Below are 22,230 nucleotides of genomic sequence, written 5' to 3'. Positions count from 1 at the left end.
CTTGGTATGTTAAGACAGTCTGTGCATTTTATTTACCATTGGCTAAAAATAAGATATTTAAAATATTTGTTCATATTGTAACTATGGCAGAAAGACCCCCTCCTACCATAGTTTACATGTCTAGAGATAGTTAGGTAAATCATATCTTTTGTAACTTTATAGTATTTGTAAATAGTCTAGTAGTTGCTGGGGAATTTTGTTTATGTATGTAATATTATTGGTTATTTGTCTTTCATTATTGATCTACATTCTTGATACCTTCAAGCACAAATAAAGCTGGATAAAATTGGAAAGGACTTTATGTATCATTTGGTTTAACTTTCTTATTTGGCTCACCTGTTCATAAACCTGTCTTAATATTGCTGTTTGAATCTGCTTGCAATACTTGAGGAAATTGGGGGGGGGACACAAAAGTGGAATGAGACTTTATTTTTTAATGCTATGGATTGAACCAGGGCATTGTGCATGCAGAGCATGTGCTCTATCACTGAACTGCATCCCTAGCCTAGAGCCTTTTGAATTGCATAAGTGATCTTTCATAAAGTTTTTAGACTCTAGCAGTATATCAGCCGTCTCTGAAGAAGAGTATTCTTGACAAAGATGGGACACGGTATCTTCTCCCAGGTCCCAAAGCTTGGAAAAATTAGCAAGGCAGCTTTTGAAGAAAAATTTAAGTAAGGTGCTCATTTATATATCATAAGAATATTTCATATATACAGATAATGTCTTTAAAAAACAAATGGGGAGTCATTCGTTCATTTATTTTATTTTTGCGATAATTGGGAATTGAACTCATCAAACTGCATCCCCACCCTTTTTTATTTTTAAAAATTTTGAGACTGGGTCTTGATAAGTTGTCCAGACTGGCATCTAACTTGTGATCTTCCTTCTTTAGGACATTGTAGGAGTGTGCCACCATGCCCATCTTTATTCACTTAATTAATAAACATTTATTGGTGTGTATGTTAGTTACTATTTAGGTATTAGGCAAAATAAAATAGATTAAAGCATCTTTCCTTCGCAGACATTACATTTAGTGAGTATGGCAGACACTATAAACATAACTCCATTAATTTTATAGTATGTTGGAAGATGATGTCCTGTGAAAAAGGAAATAGGATTGAGTAAGAGGCAATGAGGATGTAGAAGTAAGGTTGAGTTGGTACATTAATAAATAGTGAGATCAGGATGAGCTTCATTGATGGAACTATTTGAATGTAAACTGGAAGGAAGAGAGCTAAGCTAGTTAAGAGGAAAAAGATTATCTTAGGCAGAGGGAATAGCTGGAGCAATGATATTAGAGATGGGGAATGCCTGGTGCATTTAGAAGGTTAGAGACAATTTGATGTGGAGTGAAGAAGGGGGAAGAGTTAAGACTTCTGCTTTTATTTTCAGTCAAAGGAAGTGATCTGATCTGACTTAGGTTTTTTAATCTGTTTTTTTGGTATCAGGGATTGAGCCCAGGGGCACTTAACCACCAAGTCACATCCCCAGCTCCTCCACCCTGCCCCTTGTAATGTTTATTTTATTTAGAGACAGGTTCTCACTAAGTTGCTTAGGGCCTCACTCTGTTGCTGAGGCTGGCTTAGAACTTGGAATCCCTCTGTCTCAGCCTCCTCAGCTGCTGAGATTATTGGTATGTGCCTCTGCACCCAGCCTTACTTAGATTTTAAAAGGGTTCTTTGGTGAGAGAGGGCAGGAGAGAATTTAGAAAATTGTTTGCAGTAGTCTAGCTTAGCAGGAGATAGCAGTGTAAGTACTAAAACTAGTCAGATTCTGGATACTTTTACAGTTATAACCAATCAATGTAACTTCATGTTGGATATAGATCATCAGAAGAGTTGATTGGGTTTCAAGGAAGTAGAAGGATGGATAGAGTTAGCATCATCTGAGATGGGAAAAGCTACAGAAAGAGCAGACATGGGAGAGAAGATCAGGAGTGAAGTTTTGAACAGGTTACTTTTTTCTTTTTTTTTTTTTGGTACTGGGAATTGAACCTAGGGTGCTTTACTGCTGAGCTATATCCCTAGCTCTTTTTATTTGTTTTTATTTTTGATACAGAATCTTAGAGCCTTGCTAAATAGTGAGGTTGGTCTAAAACTTGCAGTGTTGTTGACCTTAGCCTCCCAAGTCACTGGAATTAAAGGGGTGTGTCACTGTGCCCAGCTTGAACAGGTTACTTTTGAGATATATATATTAGACATTCAAATGGAGATTTTGAGGCATTTGGAGTTCTTGAGGAATTTAGCGAATAAAAGATAGAAACTCAAGTCAGTGTTTGCATGGTGTTAGACAGCTTTTTTTTTTTTTTTTTTTTACTGCTGTGACCAAAAGACCTGACAAGAAAAATTAAGAAGGAAAAGTTTATTTTGGGGCTCAGGGTTTCAGGAGTCACAGTCCTCTATTCCTCTGGGCTGGAGGAAAGGCACTTCATGGTGGAAGGGTGTGGTAGAGGAAAGCAGGCCAGGACAGGACATGGCATGATCAAGAAGCAGAGAGAGCTGGGGTTGTGGCTTAGTAGAGAGAGCTGTGGTAGAGCGCCTGCCTCGCATGTGTGAGACCCTGGGTTCAATCCTCAGTACCACATAAAAATAAATAATCAAAATAAAGATATTGTGCCCAAAAAAAGAAGAAGCAGAGAGAGAGAGCTCCACTATACAAGGACAAAAATAAGTCTTAAAGGGACACCCCCAGGTCCCACCTCCTTAAGCTATACCCTACCTGCCTACAGTTACCACTCAGTTGATCCCTATCAGGGACTTAGTGCACTGATTAGGTTAGATCTCTTATAACCCTAACATTTCATTTCTAAGCTTTCTTGCATTGTCTCATAAATGAGCCTCATATCTGAACCAATAACACATAGCATTTAAAGCCATCGAACTGGGTGAGGTTATAAAAAAATATGATCTATTAAAACTTTGGAAATACAAATGTTTATTGATCAACCAGTAAGCCCCTTTTTTTCTCCCTCGTTGAAGAAAGACTAGGTAAATAACATTTGGGTTCTTCTTGTATGCCAGGCATAAAATATGTAACTATTCCTATCATTTAATACTTATAACTATTACTGTCACTTAAAGGCTAAGTAATTTCTCAAAGTCATATTGGTATTGAGGATTTAAATTGTTTTACTTCAAAGTCTATGCTCTTTCTAATGTATTGAGAATAGAAGGTAAACATTCCTTGTTCTAATACAGCATATCCTACTAGAATTATCTGAGGTGTTTATCCATTCTTTGCTAGATTATTCAAGTTAGCCACTATTGTAACAGTAAGGTCACTGAGGAGCTAAAGATAAATGCCCCATTTAAAAAGATGATGACCCTTTACAAATCTTTGGTTATTTACAGAAGAAATAAAATGACCCATAAACATCACACTAGCATTTCATTTCATTAATGAAATATTGAGGTAATTGGCTTATAAAGAGAAAAGGTTTATTTTGGTTTATAGTTTTGGAGGTTCCAGTCAGTGATTCATGGTCTCTGGGCCTGTGGAAAGTCAGCATATTGTGATGGCAGTGCTTGACAGAGCAAGACAGCTTACATCAAGAGTTAGCAAGCAAAGGTGAAAGAGGAAGACACAAGAGTTTCAGTTATTAAAGTTTTTAAAGTTCTCAAAGTTCTCTTTCTTTTCCCAAAGACGTCCTAATAGGCCCTATTACCACCTTAAGGTCCACACCACCCTGGGGACTAAGACTTTTTAACACTTGGGCCTTTAGAGAATAGTCAACATTGAACTATAGCAGGTGTATAAAAGTTGAAATTAGATTAAAACAAACATTTTTTTTTTCACATCTCAAGTGGATAAGAGTAAAAAGATTACTGCTACTTAGTGATTTGTGGGTATAAGGGGAAAAGGCACTGAAGGTTGAACCCATGCTGCATATGCTAAACTTGTGTTGTATCACTGAGCCCCTGCCTAATACATTCTTCATATGAATTTATGCTGCTCTGACCTCTATAGAGGTCATAATTCATTAAAACTTAAAGTATTCACATCCATTGACATAATTTCATGTTTAAACTTATCCTAGAGAAATACAGTATATACATGCAAGTTTTTTTATTGCAGCTGATCTGAGGTAATGAAAAGTTGAGGACAGTAAAATTCCTTTTAACAGTCATCTATATAGTAGGTTACCATACAGCAGTTAGAATAAGTTATAGCTTTCTGTTCTGATAATAAAAAATGCTTAAGATATAATGCTAAATGGAAGGTGGGGGGAGGAGTTACAAAATAGTATGCAAAATATGCTGTTTTAAAAGATGTATAAGATGAACATATGAGTTTGTTGGGATGAACCTAACTACATATATAACTATAAAGTTTTAATAAAACAATGAATAAAAGATATAAGAAGACCTAAAGAAATGCATACTGAGTTGTTAATCAGTTATTTCTGTGTTGGTGTTATGGGAGACTTTCATTTTATATTTCTAAATTGTTTTTATTTTTAAATTAAGTCTTTAATAATCATGAGGGAAGAATGAAACAAACAAAAAAGGCCAGTGGTTAGTTTATTATAGGATCTAGCAAAAGAATTGGGAATGCATGCACTTTGCTGTACAGTTTCTCCATAATTCACTATTAATATTCTCCTCAGTTTTCTGTGAACCATGGGTTTGGATGATCTTAAGCTGATACTTACATGACAAGTAAGCTGGTTTTAAAAATAAAATTTTCTCTCTCCAGTATTAACTTCCAAGCTGCTTTTCTGAGAAAACAAGAACAATGGAAAACTTTTCAAAACATTTATTTCTTTATTTGCAACTTTTGATTGTGTAGGAAAAAATTAATAATATAGCAGTAATCTTGGGATATATTCCAAACTAAAGCTGTCTTTTATTGGAAGACTTTTTTTTAAGGAAATATTCAAATTTTTAAATATTTAAATTTAAAAGTGCTAAATAGCTTTACACAGGAGCCCAATTTGTTTGTTGTCAAGTTTATGGCAGATTCATCTTACAAGGCCTATAGTGTTCATTATTATTAGAACCAGCTGTTTTGCCAGAAATCTTGCTGCACTGCAGTTCCTTTCTGATTGAAAAGACCAAATAATGAAGGATATCTTAATTTTTTTTTTTTTTTAAAGCTGAAAACCATGTACTGCATATACTCCAGTGGAACAGATGGGTTTCAGTTGATTAGGATTTTTCTTTTCTTTTTAAATTCTTACTAGAGGTATTGCTGTGGCTATCTTGGTGAAAAGGTGTGACAACTTCCATAAGGGTCAGTTTGCCAGAAAGACTGCAGTTTTTAAAATTTCTACTTTCCTCTCTGTAGGTCTGCTAATTTATGCAGATGATTGACTCTGCATTGTCCATGGTTTTGTTCTCTAGTTATCTATGTGGCAAGAGAATAGGCTATATTATGGAGAGTGGTGCCAGATGATAGATTATGGCCACAATGTGAAGGCTTTTCTAGGCAAAGTAATAAGTACTTTGATTAAAATATGTTTTAAAAAGATAAACTGTAGTGGCTTTAAAAATTTAGTTTTTTTGTTTTTTGCCATCTAAGGATGGAGATGGGAAAACCATTTGGAGCTATCTTAAAACAGTTGAAGAGAGAAATGTGAAGGACTTGGTTAAGGGCAGTGGAAATTAATTATTGGAAGCACATTTGAGAGATCTGGTGATGTAACTACTTGATGGGGGTGGGGGATTGCTGAGGGAGAGAAAGAAGTAAATATAATTGTGAGTTTTTAGGTTAGAAGTATGAGTCACAGGGGCTGCTGGGGAGATAGCTCAGTTGGTAGAGTGCTTGCTTCGCATGCACAAAGCCCTGGGTTCAATCCCCAGCACCACCACCACCAAAAAAAAAAAAAAAAAAAGCAAGTGTCACATATCTAGTTAGGGACATTTAGTAATAGGCATTTGGAAATGTGAGTCAGGAGTTTAGAAACAACTAAGAGGAATGTTCTGTGGTGGTTTCTGAAGCCTTTGAGGTAAAACTGTTCAGATTTCAAATCTCGTCTCTGACACTTCATTACAATGAGTGATAATCATGCGTATCTGAAAGGTTTGTTAAGGTCATGCATATAAAACTACCTATAAATGGTTGTGGGTATGATTTTACCTATGTATTTTCTTTTCCTGTGTATTTGTCTAATCTATCTGACATATCCAGGAACAAATGTTTCAGAGCAGCAGGATGAGATGAGAGTTTAAGAGAGAAAGATTGGTCTAGTCAGATTTCTTTCTTCTTCTTCTTTTTTTTTTTTAGAGAGCGAGAATTTTTAATATGTATTTTTTAGTTCTCGGCAGACACAACATCTTTGTTGGTATGTGGTGCTGAGGATCGAACCCGGGCCGCACGCATGCCAGGCGAGCGCGCTACCGCTTGAGCCACATCCCCAGCCCAGATTTCTTTCTTTCTTTCTTTTTTTTTTTTTTAATAAACCTTGATCTCTATTACTACATTTTTTTTTTTGAGAATTTTTTAAGTATTTATTTTTTTAGTTTTCGGCGGACTCAACATCTTTGTTGGTATGTGGTGCTGAGGATCGAACCCGGGCCGCACGCATGCCAGGCGAGCGCGCTACCGCTTGAGCCACATCCCCAGCCCCCTAGATTTCGATTACTAGAAAACTAAGTACTTGAACTGTATTGTTAGCTCTATGAAATTATCTCAGATTGTGTGGGTTTTTCTTTTTTCTTCTTCTTTTTTTTTTTTTTTTTGTGGTGCTGGAGATTAGAATCCAGAGCCTTTTGCATGCAAGCCAAGCACTCTACCAACTGAGGTATATCCCAGCCCTCAGGTTGTGTTTTAATATTATGTTCTGTTCTTTATTGAGGATGAGTAAAAAAGTATTCTAAAAATCTGTGTTGATGATGTCATGGTTTCAGTGTACCATACAGGAAAACCTATGATTTCTCTGAAGAATTTAGTTCTAGGAAGTATTTTTGTTATAACAAATTGGTATCTTATTTTATTAGGTATGTTACTCTGTTTTGCATTACTATAACAAAATACCTGTGGCTAGGTACTTTATAAAGAAAAGAGGCTTATTTAGTCCTCAGTTTGGGAGGCCGAATGTCTAATAGTATGGTGCTGTATCATATGGCTGAAGGCATTGAAGCAGTAGTTCATTTGAGAGAAAGAGAGATCACAAGGCAAGACAGGAAGCCAAAGAGCAGAGAGGTACTAATCTTGCTCTTTAATAGTAGCCTTATCATGAGACTAATCCAAGGTCCCATAGGAATTACTTTAATTCCGTCTGAGGGCAGTACCCTCAGTGAGCAAGTCATCCTCTATTAGGTTCTACCTTTTAAAGGTTTCACCACTTTTTAATAACACCACACATTAGATCAAGCTTCTAATACACTATGGAGAACACACTCTAGTACTAAGCGAACAGTTTTTTTTTTTAAAGTATATTTTTTTCCCCTAGCACCTTAGTATTGAACCCAAGGCTTTGTACATGCCGGGCAAGTACTTTATCACTGAGTTAATCCCCAGTTCTTTTTAATTTAATTTGAGACTAGGTCTTGCTAATGTCTTCCATATGGCCTCAAACTTGTGATCCTTCTGTTTTAGCATCTCAAGTAGCAGGGCTTACAGGCTTGTGCCACCTTGCCTGTTTTCTTTGTCTTTCTCTTTTTTTTATTTTTAAAATTAGTACATTATAGTTATACATACATAATATTAGGGTTCATTTTGACATAATTACACAAACATGAAATATAATTTGCTCTAATTCAGTCCCCAGTACTTTCCCTCTCTTCCTCTCTCCTCCCATTTTCCCTTTCTTCTCCTCTCTTGATCTATCTTTTATTATTTATGGTTTTGTTTTTTAAATTAGTATTTTATAAATACACATAAAGGTGAATGAAATTCACTGTGGTATATTCATATATGTATATAGGATAGTTTGGTCAATTTCATTCTACTCTTCCTCCCTTTCCCCTTCCCTCCTCCTTCCTACTTAATTGAATCCACTGATTTCTCTCCTGTTTTCCTGGAAATACCCTCCTCACCCTTCACACCCCCCAAAACCCCTTTGGTATAGTATCTGCCTCTGGGTTTTCTCTTGACTATTAATTTCCATTTAACTTTTTTTTTTTTAATGGTATACCTGTGTTGCATCTTTTGTGGGGGATAAAGGATAGAAATTTATTCTCTCAAAATTTGGGAAGCTAGAAATCTGCTATCAAGCTGTGGACTGGATTGCCTTCTTCTGAGGGCTGTGAGGGAGAATCTATTCTTTGTGAAAGAGAACCTGACCTAACTTTTGATAGTTTGCTGGCAGTCTTTGCCATTGCTTTGTTTGTAGAAACATCATCCCAGGTTCTCATTTTACATGTTCTCTCTTTGTACCTATTCAAATTCACACCACTCCCCCTTTATTTTCTCTGTTAGTGCTAAGGATCAAGCTGTAGGTCTCACACACACTAATCGAGTATTGTATCGCTGAGGCATACACTCAGGCCCTATATTTTATCTTTAATTGACACATGGTAATTATATATATTACTGGAGTATGGTTTGACATTGCAATATATGTGTACCTTGTATAATGATCAGATCAGGGTATTTAGTACATCTGTCTCTTCAGACATTTATCTAAATGTCTCATGTAGTTAGTTAGTGGCAAAAGTTGGCGTTCCTGTCTAACTCCAGGTATTTCATCCTCTTCATAAGTAAATATGCCTAATACATTTGACTCATGATTGATGCTCTCTATTACTAGGATCTCACTTTTTTCTGCTTGTCAGCAATGTTGGTTAGGATGATTCAGACTTAAGTAGAGAATTGAAGATATGGACCTGGTCCCTTTATGACTCTTCACAGTTTGTCATAAGGGCTAGAAATGTAGTGCAGGCATATATTACTGTTTTCTTATAGTTCTCTTGGTCTTTTTGTTTGTGAGCTTTTAGAGAAGTCCAGCTCTTCAAACAGAAAAATGTCTTGCTTAGCCACCTACTTTGGGGTTGAGTCTTTTTCAGAACAAATCCTGTGAGTTTTATAACAGGTGGGTAAAATGTAGTAGTCTACTTTTTCACCATTTATATTAAAAATTTAAGAAAGAAAATTATATGGAATATTGCTCCTAGTACATTTCTTTCTTTCTTTTTTCTTCTTTTCCATTTGGGGAATTCAACCCTAGGGCACATCATCAAACTACCACAAAGCTACTATCCCCAGGCCTTTTTTACTTTCTCTTTTTAGACAAGGTCTCTCAGTTCCTCAGACAGGCCTTGAACTTGTGATCCTCCTGCCACAGCCTCCCAAGTAGCTGGGTTTATAGGCATGTGCTCTGTGCCTGGTACATTTTTCTTTTTGTTATTGTTTCATCAGAAAGAATAGATTTTTATGAACAAATAATAAATGGATACAGATGATAACTTTAATAACTAACCATTTGATGGGCATCTTATATTATCCAGGTATGCCAGTATACTGTGTTATTCTCATAACAAACCAGAAAAGTAGGTATTATCTCTCTGTTTTACATAGGATGAAAAAGAGACTTAGATTAAATATATTGTTGAAGCAGGCCTCACAATCAGCTGTGCTTGCTCAGTCTGTTACCATTTCACAATCTAGTAAAGGACAGTGCAGGTGATGGCTGAGGGGCTGCACTTGCTCTATTGTCATCATCTCTGAGTCTTAATATCCTCATTGAAAAAATAAAGTCAGTAAAATATCATTTTCATTAAGCATTTTATAAAGTTTGGGCGAGTATTTATTGTATCTTTTTATTGACTTAAAAAATGTACTCGGGGGCTGAGGATATAGCTCAGTTGATAGACAGCTTGCCTCACATGTCCAAGGCCCTAGGTTCAATTCCAGCACAACAAAAACAAAATGGAAGAACAACAAAAATCCCCTATTCTCAAGAAAGTTGAATCAAAATAAATTGATTAAAGAATACAGAAAGATATAAAGTATATGAAATTATACAAATATAGTATAATTACAGATAATTTAAATAGTTAGATAAGACAGAAGCATGTAAGAATAAAGGCTTAAAGAATTGAAAATAGCAATATAAAACATGTCAAAAAGAATTACACTCTCCCCCCCCCCAAAAAAAAAAACAAGCAATATCAATGTTATCAAGAAGTGGAGGTTTTAACAGTTTAATTGGGGAAGACTTTCTGGAGAAGAGGGGAGAAAAAGCACTTATGATTACCTATGAGAGGATGGTAAGTACTTTGCATGGGTTGATCCATTTAATTTTTCTACCTCACAGAGTTAATTTTATCAACTCTGTGAGATAGAATTACATCCTTTTTAGATGAAGCAAAGAAATTTTTTTCCCCCCCTCAAGATCATATAAAGAATAAGTGGCAAAAAGTTGGTATTCCTGTCTAACTCTGTGTATTTCTTCTTTTTCATCATGTCTCAGTCTGGAATATGGAGCCCAGGTGTGTGTGTAGGGATTGAATTTTTTCTAGATTGTAAAGTATAGGATTATTTTTAAGAATAAAGTGAGGGGCTTGTGGTGTAGTTCAGTGGCAGAGTGTGTGCTTAGAATGTGCAAGGCTGGCTTCAATCTCTAGGAAAGAAAGAAAGAGAAAGAAAGAAAGAGAGAAAGAGAGAAAGAGAGAAAGAAAGAAAGAAGAAAATAGAGTGAGCATATAATTTGACAGAAGAGTGTAGTTAAATAATGTTATTATTATAAGATATTTTAATAGGAGATATATGTGCTTATTATTTTAGACTGTGATCTTTAATGTTTTGGAAATAACAGTGTAATGTATTCACTTTTTTCCTTAGATGGATACCCGGTTGTTTTAATTCATTTATCAAATAATCCCTTTTTTCTCTGGATTAAAAGAATTAGCTTCTGAGACTGGGGTTATGGCTCAGTGGTAGAATGCTCATGTAGTATATGCAAGGTCCTGGGTTCAATCCTCAGACCACATAAAAATAAATAAAATAAAGTTATTCTGTCCAACTACAACTAAAAAAAATAGTTTTAAAAAGAGAATTAGCATCATTGAAATATTATTTACATACCTTTAAATTGTAAATTTACAATCTAAACAGTTGTACAATTCTCAAGGTTTTAAAAAGAATTTTTCTATATTTCTCTTCCTCTTCCTGTCTTTTCAGTGGTATTAGGGATTGAATCCATAGCTTTGCACTTGGTAGGCACACACTGTATCACTTAGCTATGCCCCAGACTTTTTCATTTGAAGCAGGTACTCACTAAGTTGTCTAGGATGACCTTGAACTTGTGAACCCTCTGCATGACAAGCCTATTGAGTTGCTGGGAATATAGGCATGTGCTACAGTGGCTGGCTTTAAAACAAAAATCAAAAAACTTTTTTAAGAACTTGCATTGTTTTTTAATAATTCTCCATTGAAATTTGCAGGGAGGTGATTTGGTTCTCATTTTATAATGGATTGTATTATCTCCATTTTATAAGCATTTGCCTAAGACTTTGTAGCTAGTAAGTAGATCTGAGACTGAAACGTAGGACATTTTAGGAAATAGTAGTATGATAGTTGAGAACAGATTGTTGAGGGCTTGCTAATGTCAGACTAAAAAATTTATATTGCATCACTTAGAGTGAGCATTATCTTGTTAGTGATCCTCCTCCTCTTTTCCTCCTTTTAAAAAAATTGACAGTGCTAGGAATGGAACTCAGGGCCTCAAGCATGCTAGGTAAGTGCTCTACAGCTGAACTATACCCCAGCCCTCCTGTTCTTATAAAAGATGCTATCATGTTGACCTCATCCTCATAACCTCATCTAATTGTAATTACCTCTCTCTAGATACCATTAACAAATACCTCAAGACTCTGGCATTGTGATAGGAGTGGGGGTCGGGAAAATATCCAAAATGTCACTGAAGTCGTTCTTCCATTATCTGGATGAAAAGCAAAATTGGCTTCCTTTTATACATACTAATTTTCTTGTAAAATAATTGCTTAGTGTTCTGTTCAGAGCACATCTTTTTAGTTTTTGTGACCTGCCCAACTAAAAATTTTCCAAATCTAGGTTGTTTCCCTTTTGATTATAAATTTTATCTTTAACTTGTTTTCCTTACACTTTACTGGAAGTAGTGAAGATAAGCCATGTAGCAGCCTCATACTCTGCTTCAATTTTCTTCTCCCAAACATCAGAGTTTATTGCTCGAAAGTTCTGCCTTATAAAAAGCAAATATTAGAACTGTTACCACTTCTTGGTACCAGTTTCTGAACCTATAACAAAACACCTAAGACTGGGTAGTTTATAAAGAACAGAAATTTATTTCTTACAGTTCTGAGATTGGAAAGTCCAAGATCAAGTTGCTACCAGGTTCATTGGCTGGTGAGGGCTGTTCTGTTTCAGAAAAATTGTTGCTCCATCCTCACATAGAAGAGGCTGTCAAAGGACAAAGTTGTAGCAATTTAGATTAATCTGAAGTTGGTTTTATTTTCAGTTCTAGATTTGGATAGCACTTTATTCCTTAAAACAAAATAAGAATTCATTGGGTTAACCTTCATTGGGAGGTTTGTTTTTTTTAGATAGGAAAGCTGAAGAAAGCTGGATGTGGTGGCATACACCTATAATCCCAGCTACTGATTCCAGCTGTTGAGGCCAAGGTAGGAGGATCACAAGTTGGAGGCTAGCTCTGGCAATTTAGTGAGACCCTGTCTCAAAAAATAAAATGGGCCACGGATATAGCTAAGTGGGAAAGTACTCCTTAATCCCTAGTACTGTATGCATGCATGCATGAATAAATAAGTAAATGTAAAAATTAAAAAATAATTAAAAGTCTGAAGAAAACCAGAACAAAAAAACAAAAAGACTGATCATTTCAAAGAGGAACCACAAGTCAGAATGATAGAAAAACAACTGGTTAACACCAGTTACTTTAAGTTACATTTTTTGTATAAGGATTAAGGCAGGTAACTTCATTATTATGCCAGTTGAAATTGGCTTGATCCAGAAATTTTGTTGTCTCTATAATCCTGATATCCTGGAAATAAACAGGTTAGTTTCTGCTGGTGTCAGGAAAGTTAGTACAAGTGACTCCATTTTAATTTTTAGAATTTTAAGACCACAGTTTAGTCTAAAACAATGGCCTCTTGTAATTTTTATTTAATAGGATAAACATATTTCCTTGCATATCTTTTATATGGACATTCTTCCCATCCTTGTGATTTAATCCCCTAAGTACCCCACCTCTTAATATAATTATAATGTGAATGAAGTTTCAATTTAAGAATTTTTGGGGAAATATTCAGATCATAGTATATAGAGATATAATGTACAATAAGAGAAAACTTTTCTAGGGATAAATATTTATTTAAAGTGGACTACAAATATTATTCTGTAGATATGTGTAAAGTTTACTTAAAGCTGATTATAAAAATATGGATTTGAAGGAATTAAAAGTTCTTGATTATCTGTACTTGGTAACTAAGGTCAGTACTATATCTTATATTTATATAATTTAAATTTAAAATATCCCATGAACATCTGATGAGTTATGGTAGATAGGGCATGTGACCGTTCTTACTAATTTTAAAAATATTAATATCTTCATAATCTATGTAGGATAATCTTAGTGATTTTTCAAATTGAAGTATCAGTTTCTTCCTTCCTCTCTCCCACCCTCCCTTCCTTACTTCCATTTTCCAAAACTAGGAAACTCAAGTGCAAGTCTCAGTGTGGAATGTTTACTTAAAAAAAAAAGTGTAACTGTTGATTTCTAGACATATTATTTTTCCCACTCCCCCTTTTTTGTTAAATGTAGTCATTTGTTTCTGGTATGGAGCATAAGGGTTTTTTCTTTCAAAGCTGTGTATATGAAAGGAATGTAGATTAGTTTAATATAATGTAAGCCTCTACCAGAAATTTGGTTATACATCAAGACAAATTCTGTTTTTTAATGATAGGATATTATTAAATAATTGGAAGTTTGTAGGATGATTTTATTCTCTTTTGAAAAGTTTAATTCATTCATTTCACCAGTATTTTATGCTTATGAGCATATAAAGATCTAGTGGATCTTGCTTTCAAGGAACTTAACATGTCTTAAAATATGACCTAGATTATAATTTTGTGAATTCTGGCATGTTCAATAATGGTTCTTGTAGCTTGTGTAAACTATGAAGGAAAGAGAAACTTGGATTTGAAATAAAACACTTATAATAGAAGTATCTGAAGTGAAAAGCATTTGAAATAAAAATGCCATACAAAAATTGACTCTGGAATTGTGCTGTTATATTAAGTAGAATTTATTGTTTTATTAAGAAAAGGTGAAGAACAGATGTTTCAAGGATTTTTGGTGGAATGGAGGAACTTTTTTCCTTATGGATTTCATTTATCATCATGAAAATAACTACACTATCAAAAAATCATGAAAGACTACCTCTTCAGTCATGTAACACAGATTGTTAATATCTTGATAAATTGATTGTTGTAATTTCTGTGTCTGTAGGTAGGCATACACAATCATTATATTATAAATAAAATGTTTCTTTTTAACTTTACATTATAAGTGTTTATTACACAAAAAAATGGAAAGAACTAGCTCCTGTTTTTTTCTGTTGCACTATCATACAACACTTCTGACTCCAGACATTCTCCAACTCTCTGGACATCACTTGACTGCCATATAATTCAGTTAAATGTTAATTACCCAGAATTAGTGCATATCCCACAATTTAAGGACTCAGTTCCACTAAATTGACCTCCTCTTTTTCCACCTTGCACTCTTCAGGTCCCTGTTGCAAATAGTCCAGGTTATTCATACTTCTGTCTGACTTGGCTACAAATTGGAGTTTTCCAGGATCTCTTCCTTAAGTTTGATAATTTGATATGATGGCTCACAGAACTCAGGGAAGTACCTTTACAGGTTTATTATAAAGGATAAAAAAAATGAATAGTCAGTTAAAAAGGTAGATAGGATGAGGTGTAGAAGGTTTCTGAGCATGGGCACTTGTCCCTGTAAGATGTTGAATGCCACTCTTCAGGCTTGGAAGCTCCTTGAATCCCACCAATGGGAACTTTATATGAAGGCTTCATCACATAGGCCCGATGGGTTTTGCCTGGAGGAGATGAGGGACAGGGCTGAAAGTGCCAAGCCTGTAGTAGTGGCTCAGTCTTTCTGATGACCAGCTCTCATCTAGGAACCCTTTCCAAGAGTCACCTTATTAGAATAAAAGATACTCCCATTACCCAGGAAATTCCAAGGAATTTAGGAGCTCTATGTCAGGAACCAGGATCAGACAAATAAACAAAAGGTTTACCTAGCACCCCTCTTATGTTAAGTTAGGAAATTACAAGAATTTCAGGATCTGTGTGCCAGGAACTGGAGACAAAAGATGAAAGATCTATTTCTGACATAATATCATAGACACATAGGATTATTTATCTTTATTATCTTTCTTTTCTACAATGTTTTATTATAGAAAAATTTAAACTTTGCTTAAAGTAGAGAGGTATTATGATGATCCCCTGGCACCTAGCTTCAAAAGTGATTGACACTTTGCTAGTCCGTTTTCTTTGTTCTCCCAGTTTTGTTTCATTTTCCTGGAGCATTTTAAATAAATCCTACATATTGATTACTGTGATTTTAAATTATTTCTTAGTAGTCCTTTAGTGGATATATGAGCATTACTAACTTGTAGCCAAGCAAATCTTATTTGATTTTGTCTTGTTTTATGAACTAGTAAATAAAATAAGTATAGCAGAGATTTGAGACTTTCAAACTTATTCAGAAACAGAGAAAAATAATAACGTTTTGTCCTCTAAATACTTGCATTTTCCTTGTCTTTCAGTTCCTGGAATGGATGGAGGCGCTTTAACTGATACAAGTCTCACAGATTCCTTTTTCAGCACCAGCTTTATTGGAGTCAATGGCTTTGGAAGCCCAGTAGAAACAAAGTACCCCTTGATGCAGGTATTCTTAGTATGACTTCCTATTGCACTAAACATTGAAGTTTATTTCACGGGTGGGGACCATTTGGAGATTTTGTTTATCTTAAATTGTTCAAACGTGAGATGAGGTTTTACAAGGCATTGAGATGGGTGGGGTATAGGTAAGCTTTCTTTCAGGAATATCCTTTGTGTATAGAAGCATATAGCTGGCTTTATTTTATTTAATATTTAAATTTTTAAATTTAAAGCTACAGTACTTGAGGCATATAAATGTCTTTGAATTGTTTTTTTCTCTCCCATTTTGTTCTTAGTTGCTAGCTTTTTCTTTTGTCACGTGACTGATGCAATGCCAAGAACATATTTGTTTACATTGTTTTTATAGATTTATTTGGCAAACTTTTGTAGAATTGGAATAAAATTGGGAAGTATTCTAATGTTGTGAGTTGGAAAACTGCCATAATAGTATATATTATTCTTTCTTGTTTCTGTGATGCACTACTGGGTGGCCTTCATAATTGCAAAGGATATTTAAAAACAAAACTGTCTACATTTCAAGTTGGACTGACTTTGAGGGGTTTAGGAAGCTAATGCTTTTCTAAGTGATTTTAACTTATTTATGTAAAAGCTTAGTTTTACTGTAAATATGCACTCTAAGGGTCATTTGAATTATAAGCATTTATGTAAACATGCACAGCCATATACATGAATGATTTTATTTTTTTTTAATGAGCAGTTTAACTTAATGTATAGTTAGTTGTACCTTCTTTCAGTTGCCTATGAGCCACAATTTCAGGTGCTTATATATTTTACATTTCAACAACCTCAAGAACGTGACCTTTTCTTGTTTAATCATGCAGAAACGGAATAAGAAGTTGAGTGACTAAGTTCAGAATTATAGACTTAAAACTGGAGCTGAGAATTCCTGACTTAAAATTTTCAAGGACTTATGGAAATAAAGGGCCTTCCAGAATGGAGGGATGCAGAGGATATGGGGTAAATGGGAAAAGCAGAGAACATGTTTAGAGAATTAATAAGTATGTTTAGAGAATTAATAAGTAGCCTGATCATATAAGCTATCAAACTTGTATCAAGGATAATACAAATTAAGAGAGGATATTAGAGCATTTATTGACTTTACTACAGTCACTTTACACCCTCTTGGGTGGATATTGAAATTTATATTTTTATCAAAAAGGAAACTTGGTACTTATGAGTTAACTTACTAGCCCAGGCCAGTAAGTTATAGACATGGCAATTCAAAATAGGTCTCTAACTTTGCATTTAAATACTTGACTAGTGAGCTGAATTTTCATTTGTGTTGCAGGGAGTTTTGAGTTAGATAGTTGTGATTCAGATAGCAAAATTTATAGGAAGATCAGTTTGTCAGTAAGGTGAAGGATGAATTGAAAGGGAAGAGGCAAAGAGGGCCAGTCGTAATTGGTTGAATACTTTTAGTTTTGTGTTTTTCTATGACACTATATATACATATTTTATTTTTCAGAGGATGACTAATAGTAGCAGCTCCCCAAGCCTTCTAAACGACAGTGCCAAGCCATATGCAGGCCATGGTAAGATGTGGTCTCTTTTACTTGTGTGTATTTCTGATTCTAAAAGCACTATATCCTTTGTAGAGATTTTGAAAATTGTAAACAGGTGTAAGTAGAAGATAAAAATTCTCTATTAACTCCTTACTCAGGTAATTGTGAAGATTTAAATTCCTCCTTTTTTCTATATATATATGAATCTACATAATAATTAAGATCACATTAGACAGACTTTAGTAATGAGTGCTTCTCAATCACTATGAATTAAATTTATTATTTATTTTCATAGTTTAACTACTTTTGTTTCTTTAAAAATAATTATTATATTCCAGGGGACTCTGTCAATACTCTGCATCATTTTTGGGGGGTATATTTTAGAAGTGAAATTATTTTAAAAAATTATGAACATTTTAAAGTCTTAGATAAAGAATTCCCAGATATTTTTTATGTGTTCTATCTTAAAAAATGTTCAATGATTATTTTTAAAAATATGTAACAGTTATTACTCTGTATCAGTACAGTGTTAATAATTATAAATAATCATGGGAATAAGAATTTGCATATTATATCCTGTGAAAGACATTTTATGTGCATATACCAAATTACAATCACTATTTGGAAATTACAGTCTTATGCTATGGGAAAAAAAGCAATATTTTAATATTAAAGAATATTAAAATATTCTAGTATTCTAAAATATTAGAAACTATTTGCATCATTTTATATTTAATATTCTCATTGAGTTTAAATGCTGTCTTTTCAATGTTATCGAAGTTAGTACAAATGGTGAATGATATAATCATGCCTATTTTTAAATATCTTAAATGTAAAAGTTACATAAAAATATCTTAAATGTAAAAGTTACAAAAAAAAGTTACATAAAAAGTTACTAATGCTGCTTCTCTTTGCATTAGTAATTATTTAATAATAAGTTTGTTTTAATTCTAATCAAGGTTTAGACTAAAAATACAGATAGAAGGCAGCAGTCTATATATATAATCTACAATATACTTACATATGCACTGCATTAAAGATTAAGAATCCTTTAAATGAGGGCATTTGTTGTTTTTTTAATAAGCATTTCACAGATAATTTAATGATATTAAAATATGTGTGATTTACTAAAGCCCAGAAATGAAGAGAAGCTGTTTCATCAGATCCCATGCATACTTTTCCAGAAACTTCAGATTTTTAAAATGAAAAGAGAATTTTATTTGTAACTGCTGCTTGCAGAACAATGCAACTTTAAACCTATCTTTTGGATTTTGTTTGTATTTTGAAACATTTAATACTCCCATTATTAAAAACTTAATAATTTACCTTATCTTTTAGTAAGAGTATCAAATATCTAGTCTAGAACTGGGCTCAGTGGTGCATAACTGTGGACTAGAACTGGGCTCAGTGGTGCATAACTGTTATCTCAGTAACTTGGAATGCTGAGGCAGGAAGATCATAAATTGCTAGCCTGTGCAATTTAGTGAAACCCTATCTCAAAATAAAAAATAGAAAAAAGGGCTTGGGATGTAGCTTAGTGGTAGAGTGCTTGCCTGGCTTGCCCAAGGTCCTAGGTTTAGTCCCCATCACTGCTGTGAGGGGTGAGGGAATATACGGAATAGTTGGGTGTAGAGTATATGGTTTTAAGGCCTTGATGATGTGTTTAAATCTAAGTCTAGATCAGAGTATGATTGGCTCTTCCTCCACCCCTTTTTATCCTCCTTAGGATTTGATCTCAGGAACACAAACATGCATTTACTATACATAGACATACTTCCTTCATTAATATACTGCCTGCCAATGAGAAGATCGAGATTTTTTCCCCTATATTTGATTTTTCTCTTGCCCTAATCAAGCAGATATATCCTAATATGTAGAACTTCTGAATAAGTATATACTAAATGTGGACTGAGTGAGGTATTCATCATTTTTTGTTTCATTCACTCAGAAAATATTTGAGCATTCACTATGTGTGAGAAGCTGAGTGTAATTATTGTGGAATATGAGGGATTACCTGAGTTGTCTGTGTGGAAACTTATGTAACTTGCCTTCCAGATGCTCTAAGTTCACCTGCTTCATCCTTGTTTAATGACTTTGGTGCCCTCAACATCTCTCAGAGGAGAAAGGTAGGTTAATTGAAATTTGGGTAAAACTAATGAAATTTATAGGTTATGATGGGATTGTTACCTACATAGTATCGGTGTTTTCTTAAGGGGGGGAGAGCTTTTATGGACTGAAATGTTTTTCTTGCTGTTTCTTTATTCTTTTTCCTTACCTCATATGTGGAATTTCATTTGATCTTTATGCAAAGTATAGAGAAAATTTGTGAGAAAGGCCGAAATTCTGCTGCTTATTTTTGCTCATTCTCCTTTATCTTATTATATTTATTTTTCAGATAGCATCTAAAAAAATAATATAATTAAAAAAAATTGTTGTAGATGGACACACTATCTTTGTTTTATTTATTTATGTGGTGCTGAGGATCGAACCCTGTGCCTGCCCATGCAAGGCATGCACTCTACCACTGAGCCACAAACCCAGCCAATAACATCTAACTTAATGTTATAGCTGGCTGTGGTGTAAGAATATTAGTCATGTTTTAACTTTAGTTTTGAGTACTTGGTCTAGATTTCAATGATTCTTTCCCAGTACAAACTCATTACAAGGGAAACTTAAAATTTTCAACATTCTATAATTGGCCCAACTATTTAAAACCTTTTCATGCTGGAAAATTTAATTGGAATTGAGGTTAATACAACATGTGCAGATTTTCATGATATTTTATAAGAACAGATTTTGTGGCAAGTTGAAATGAATAGTTTAATGCCTTTGAGTCTTAATGAGAGTCCTGTTAATACCCACTAGTCTTCTAGAGAAGGTAGTCTTAACCTTTTTTGGTTAGAAATAATAGCAGCTAAAGAAGTTCAGGAGCTTGTAGATCTTTGTAGTAATTTTTAAGTTATAACATTTTGTTTTCTAAGTAATAGAAGAAAGATCCCAAATGAAAGTATTAATTTTACAAAAAGTGATTTGAACTTAAAATGCTTTAGGAAAAGATCTGCTCAGAGCATAGCATAAGATGAAGTTTGGGGAGACTGGTGGTGATGATTTCATAACATACTTATTTCCAATTTCATTGAGTTATATATTAAATGTATACATTTTATATGTCAATTATACCTCAATAAAGTGGTTTTAAAAATTCAGGAAGACTGGATTTTTAAGGCAAAACAAATATCATGGGGACAGGTGTAATCATATTAACACCTCATGTACCTGATATTTTCTATTTTGAGACATGGATGAGAACAAGAAAGTAACTAGAAAATACTTTAAGCAACTAGACTTGATAGATTAAAATTTGTGGGTTTAATAGTGTAGATTTTTTTCCTTTTTTTTCTTGTAGTAGATGCAGATGGATAGCATGCCTTTATTTTGTTTATTTTTATGTGGTACTGAGGATTAAAACCGGTGCCTCACATATGCTCTGCCACTGAGCTACAACCCCAGCCCAATACTATAGATTTCTTAGAAGGTCTCATCAATAATAAATTTAGTCTTGTTTTACGTGGCTTTTCTCATAAGTTGAAAATCTTTAGTTTCTAAATATTCTATATGTTAGAAGTGAAAGAGTAGGATACAAGCACATCCATTGCCAATAGTGAGAGGACAGTAGACAAAACCTGTTATTATGGAAGTAAACAATAAAATGCTCTAAGCAGATCCAGCCTGAAATCAAGTTATCTGGAGCTCTTTGGGGGAAAATGGAAAAACCCTTAATTTGTCTTAGAGATCTCCCAATGGCTTCTTTTTCATTTGAAAAATAATAATTAACTGTATAAGTAGTATTTCTGATACATGAGCAGAAAGTAAAACTAGAATGGTAAATGACAAAAGTATTTCTAATATGAGAGGTTGGCTGAATATATTTTAAAGTTGAAATATATGACTTAAAGCTGCTGACATTTATTTTTGAAAAAGTAGTGAAAATCATTAGAGATTAGAAAAGGGAAGATTCATTGCCTATTTTAAAAATTTACTTTAAAGTAAATTAATAAAGGAAATGTTACTATAAATGTGTTTTCCTCTTTGGAAAGATATTAACATATATCTTAATGGAATTAGGCTAATATAAGAAGTGAGCACCTGCTGTGATTTTTGAGGTCCTGACTCGCTGTAACCTTGAGCTAACTTTCTAGGCTGTAATCTTGTTTACCTATGAGATGACAAACATGTCCTAAATAGTTTTGGTGTTTTTCATTTTTGAAATGCAGTGATTGTATAAATTTAAAACACTCCTATGTCAGTCTTTACCTAGAAATTCGTAGCTCTTGATATTTTCTTTTAAAATAGTATCCAGACTAGGGACATGGTGAGTTTTTCCATTAGTGGACCGTATTATGTGGTATCTGTGGGTAAATGTTGCTTGTGTTTTTAAATTGTTAATGGTTAAGAAGGTATAAAATCTCCCGGTGTTAGAAATATTCTTGGCAATAAGAACATTGCATGTTATATACATTGTGAATTGCAGTCATATGGAGACTACCTGTTTGTCTTTTGTTGTAGTAATTCACAAAGTTTGTTTAATGATGCAGTTTCAGAGTTTTAAAATAAGTTTATATAAATTTTAATTATAATTTTAGGTTTATCTAAGCAGACTATCATGATTACTCAGTGATATTTTGTAATGCTGTCAGGGAACAGGTAGTTAGCTAATACTTAGCACCTTTTCTTACATTGTCAGGTAAATTAGTTTCTAAAATCCCAGTTAGCTAATTCCCGTGCTCACTATTATGTTTGTTTTGCCTATATGGTGTGTGACATATTGGGATCAAATCAGTCAAGTATCTTTACTGTAGGC

At 34.0% G+C, this 22,230-nt stretch overlaps 1 protein-coding gene across 10 annotated transcripts in view; it reads left to right on the top strand.

Moving 5' to 3' along the window:
- Positions 1-22,230, top strand: part of Pan3 (poly(A) specific ribonuclease subunit PAN3) — a 162,702-nt gene that overhangs the window by 11,592 nt on the left and 128,880 nt on the right. For all 10 annotated transcript variants that reach the window (XM_078016185.1, XM_078016184.1, XM_005317061.4 and 7 more), the window contains exons 2-4: positions 15,732-15,853; positions 17,333-17,399; positions 19,425-19,495. In XM_078016185.1, coding sequence (XP_077872311.1) covers positions 15,732-15,853; positions 17,333-17,399; positions 19,425-19,495 — 260 coding nt within the window. The remainder of the gene's footprint in view (positions 1-15,731; positions 15,854-17,332; positions 17,400-19,424; positions 19,496-22,230) is intronic.

The sequence above is a fragment of the Ictidomys tridecemlineatus genome, chromosome 6 (assembly GCF_052094955.1).
Source record: "Ictidomys tridecemlineatus isolate mIctTri1 chromosome 6, mIctTri1.hap1, whole genome shotgun sequence".
NCBI lineage: Eukaryota > Metazoa > Chordata > Mammalia > Rodentia > Sciuridae > Ictidomys > Ictidomys tridecemlineatus.
The sequence above is the reverse complement of the archived record's forward strand: the minus strand, read 5'-3'. Positions and strand labels throughout refer to the sequence as shown.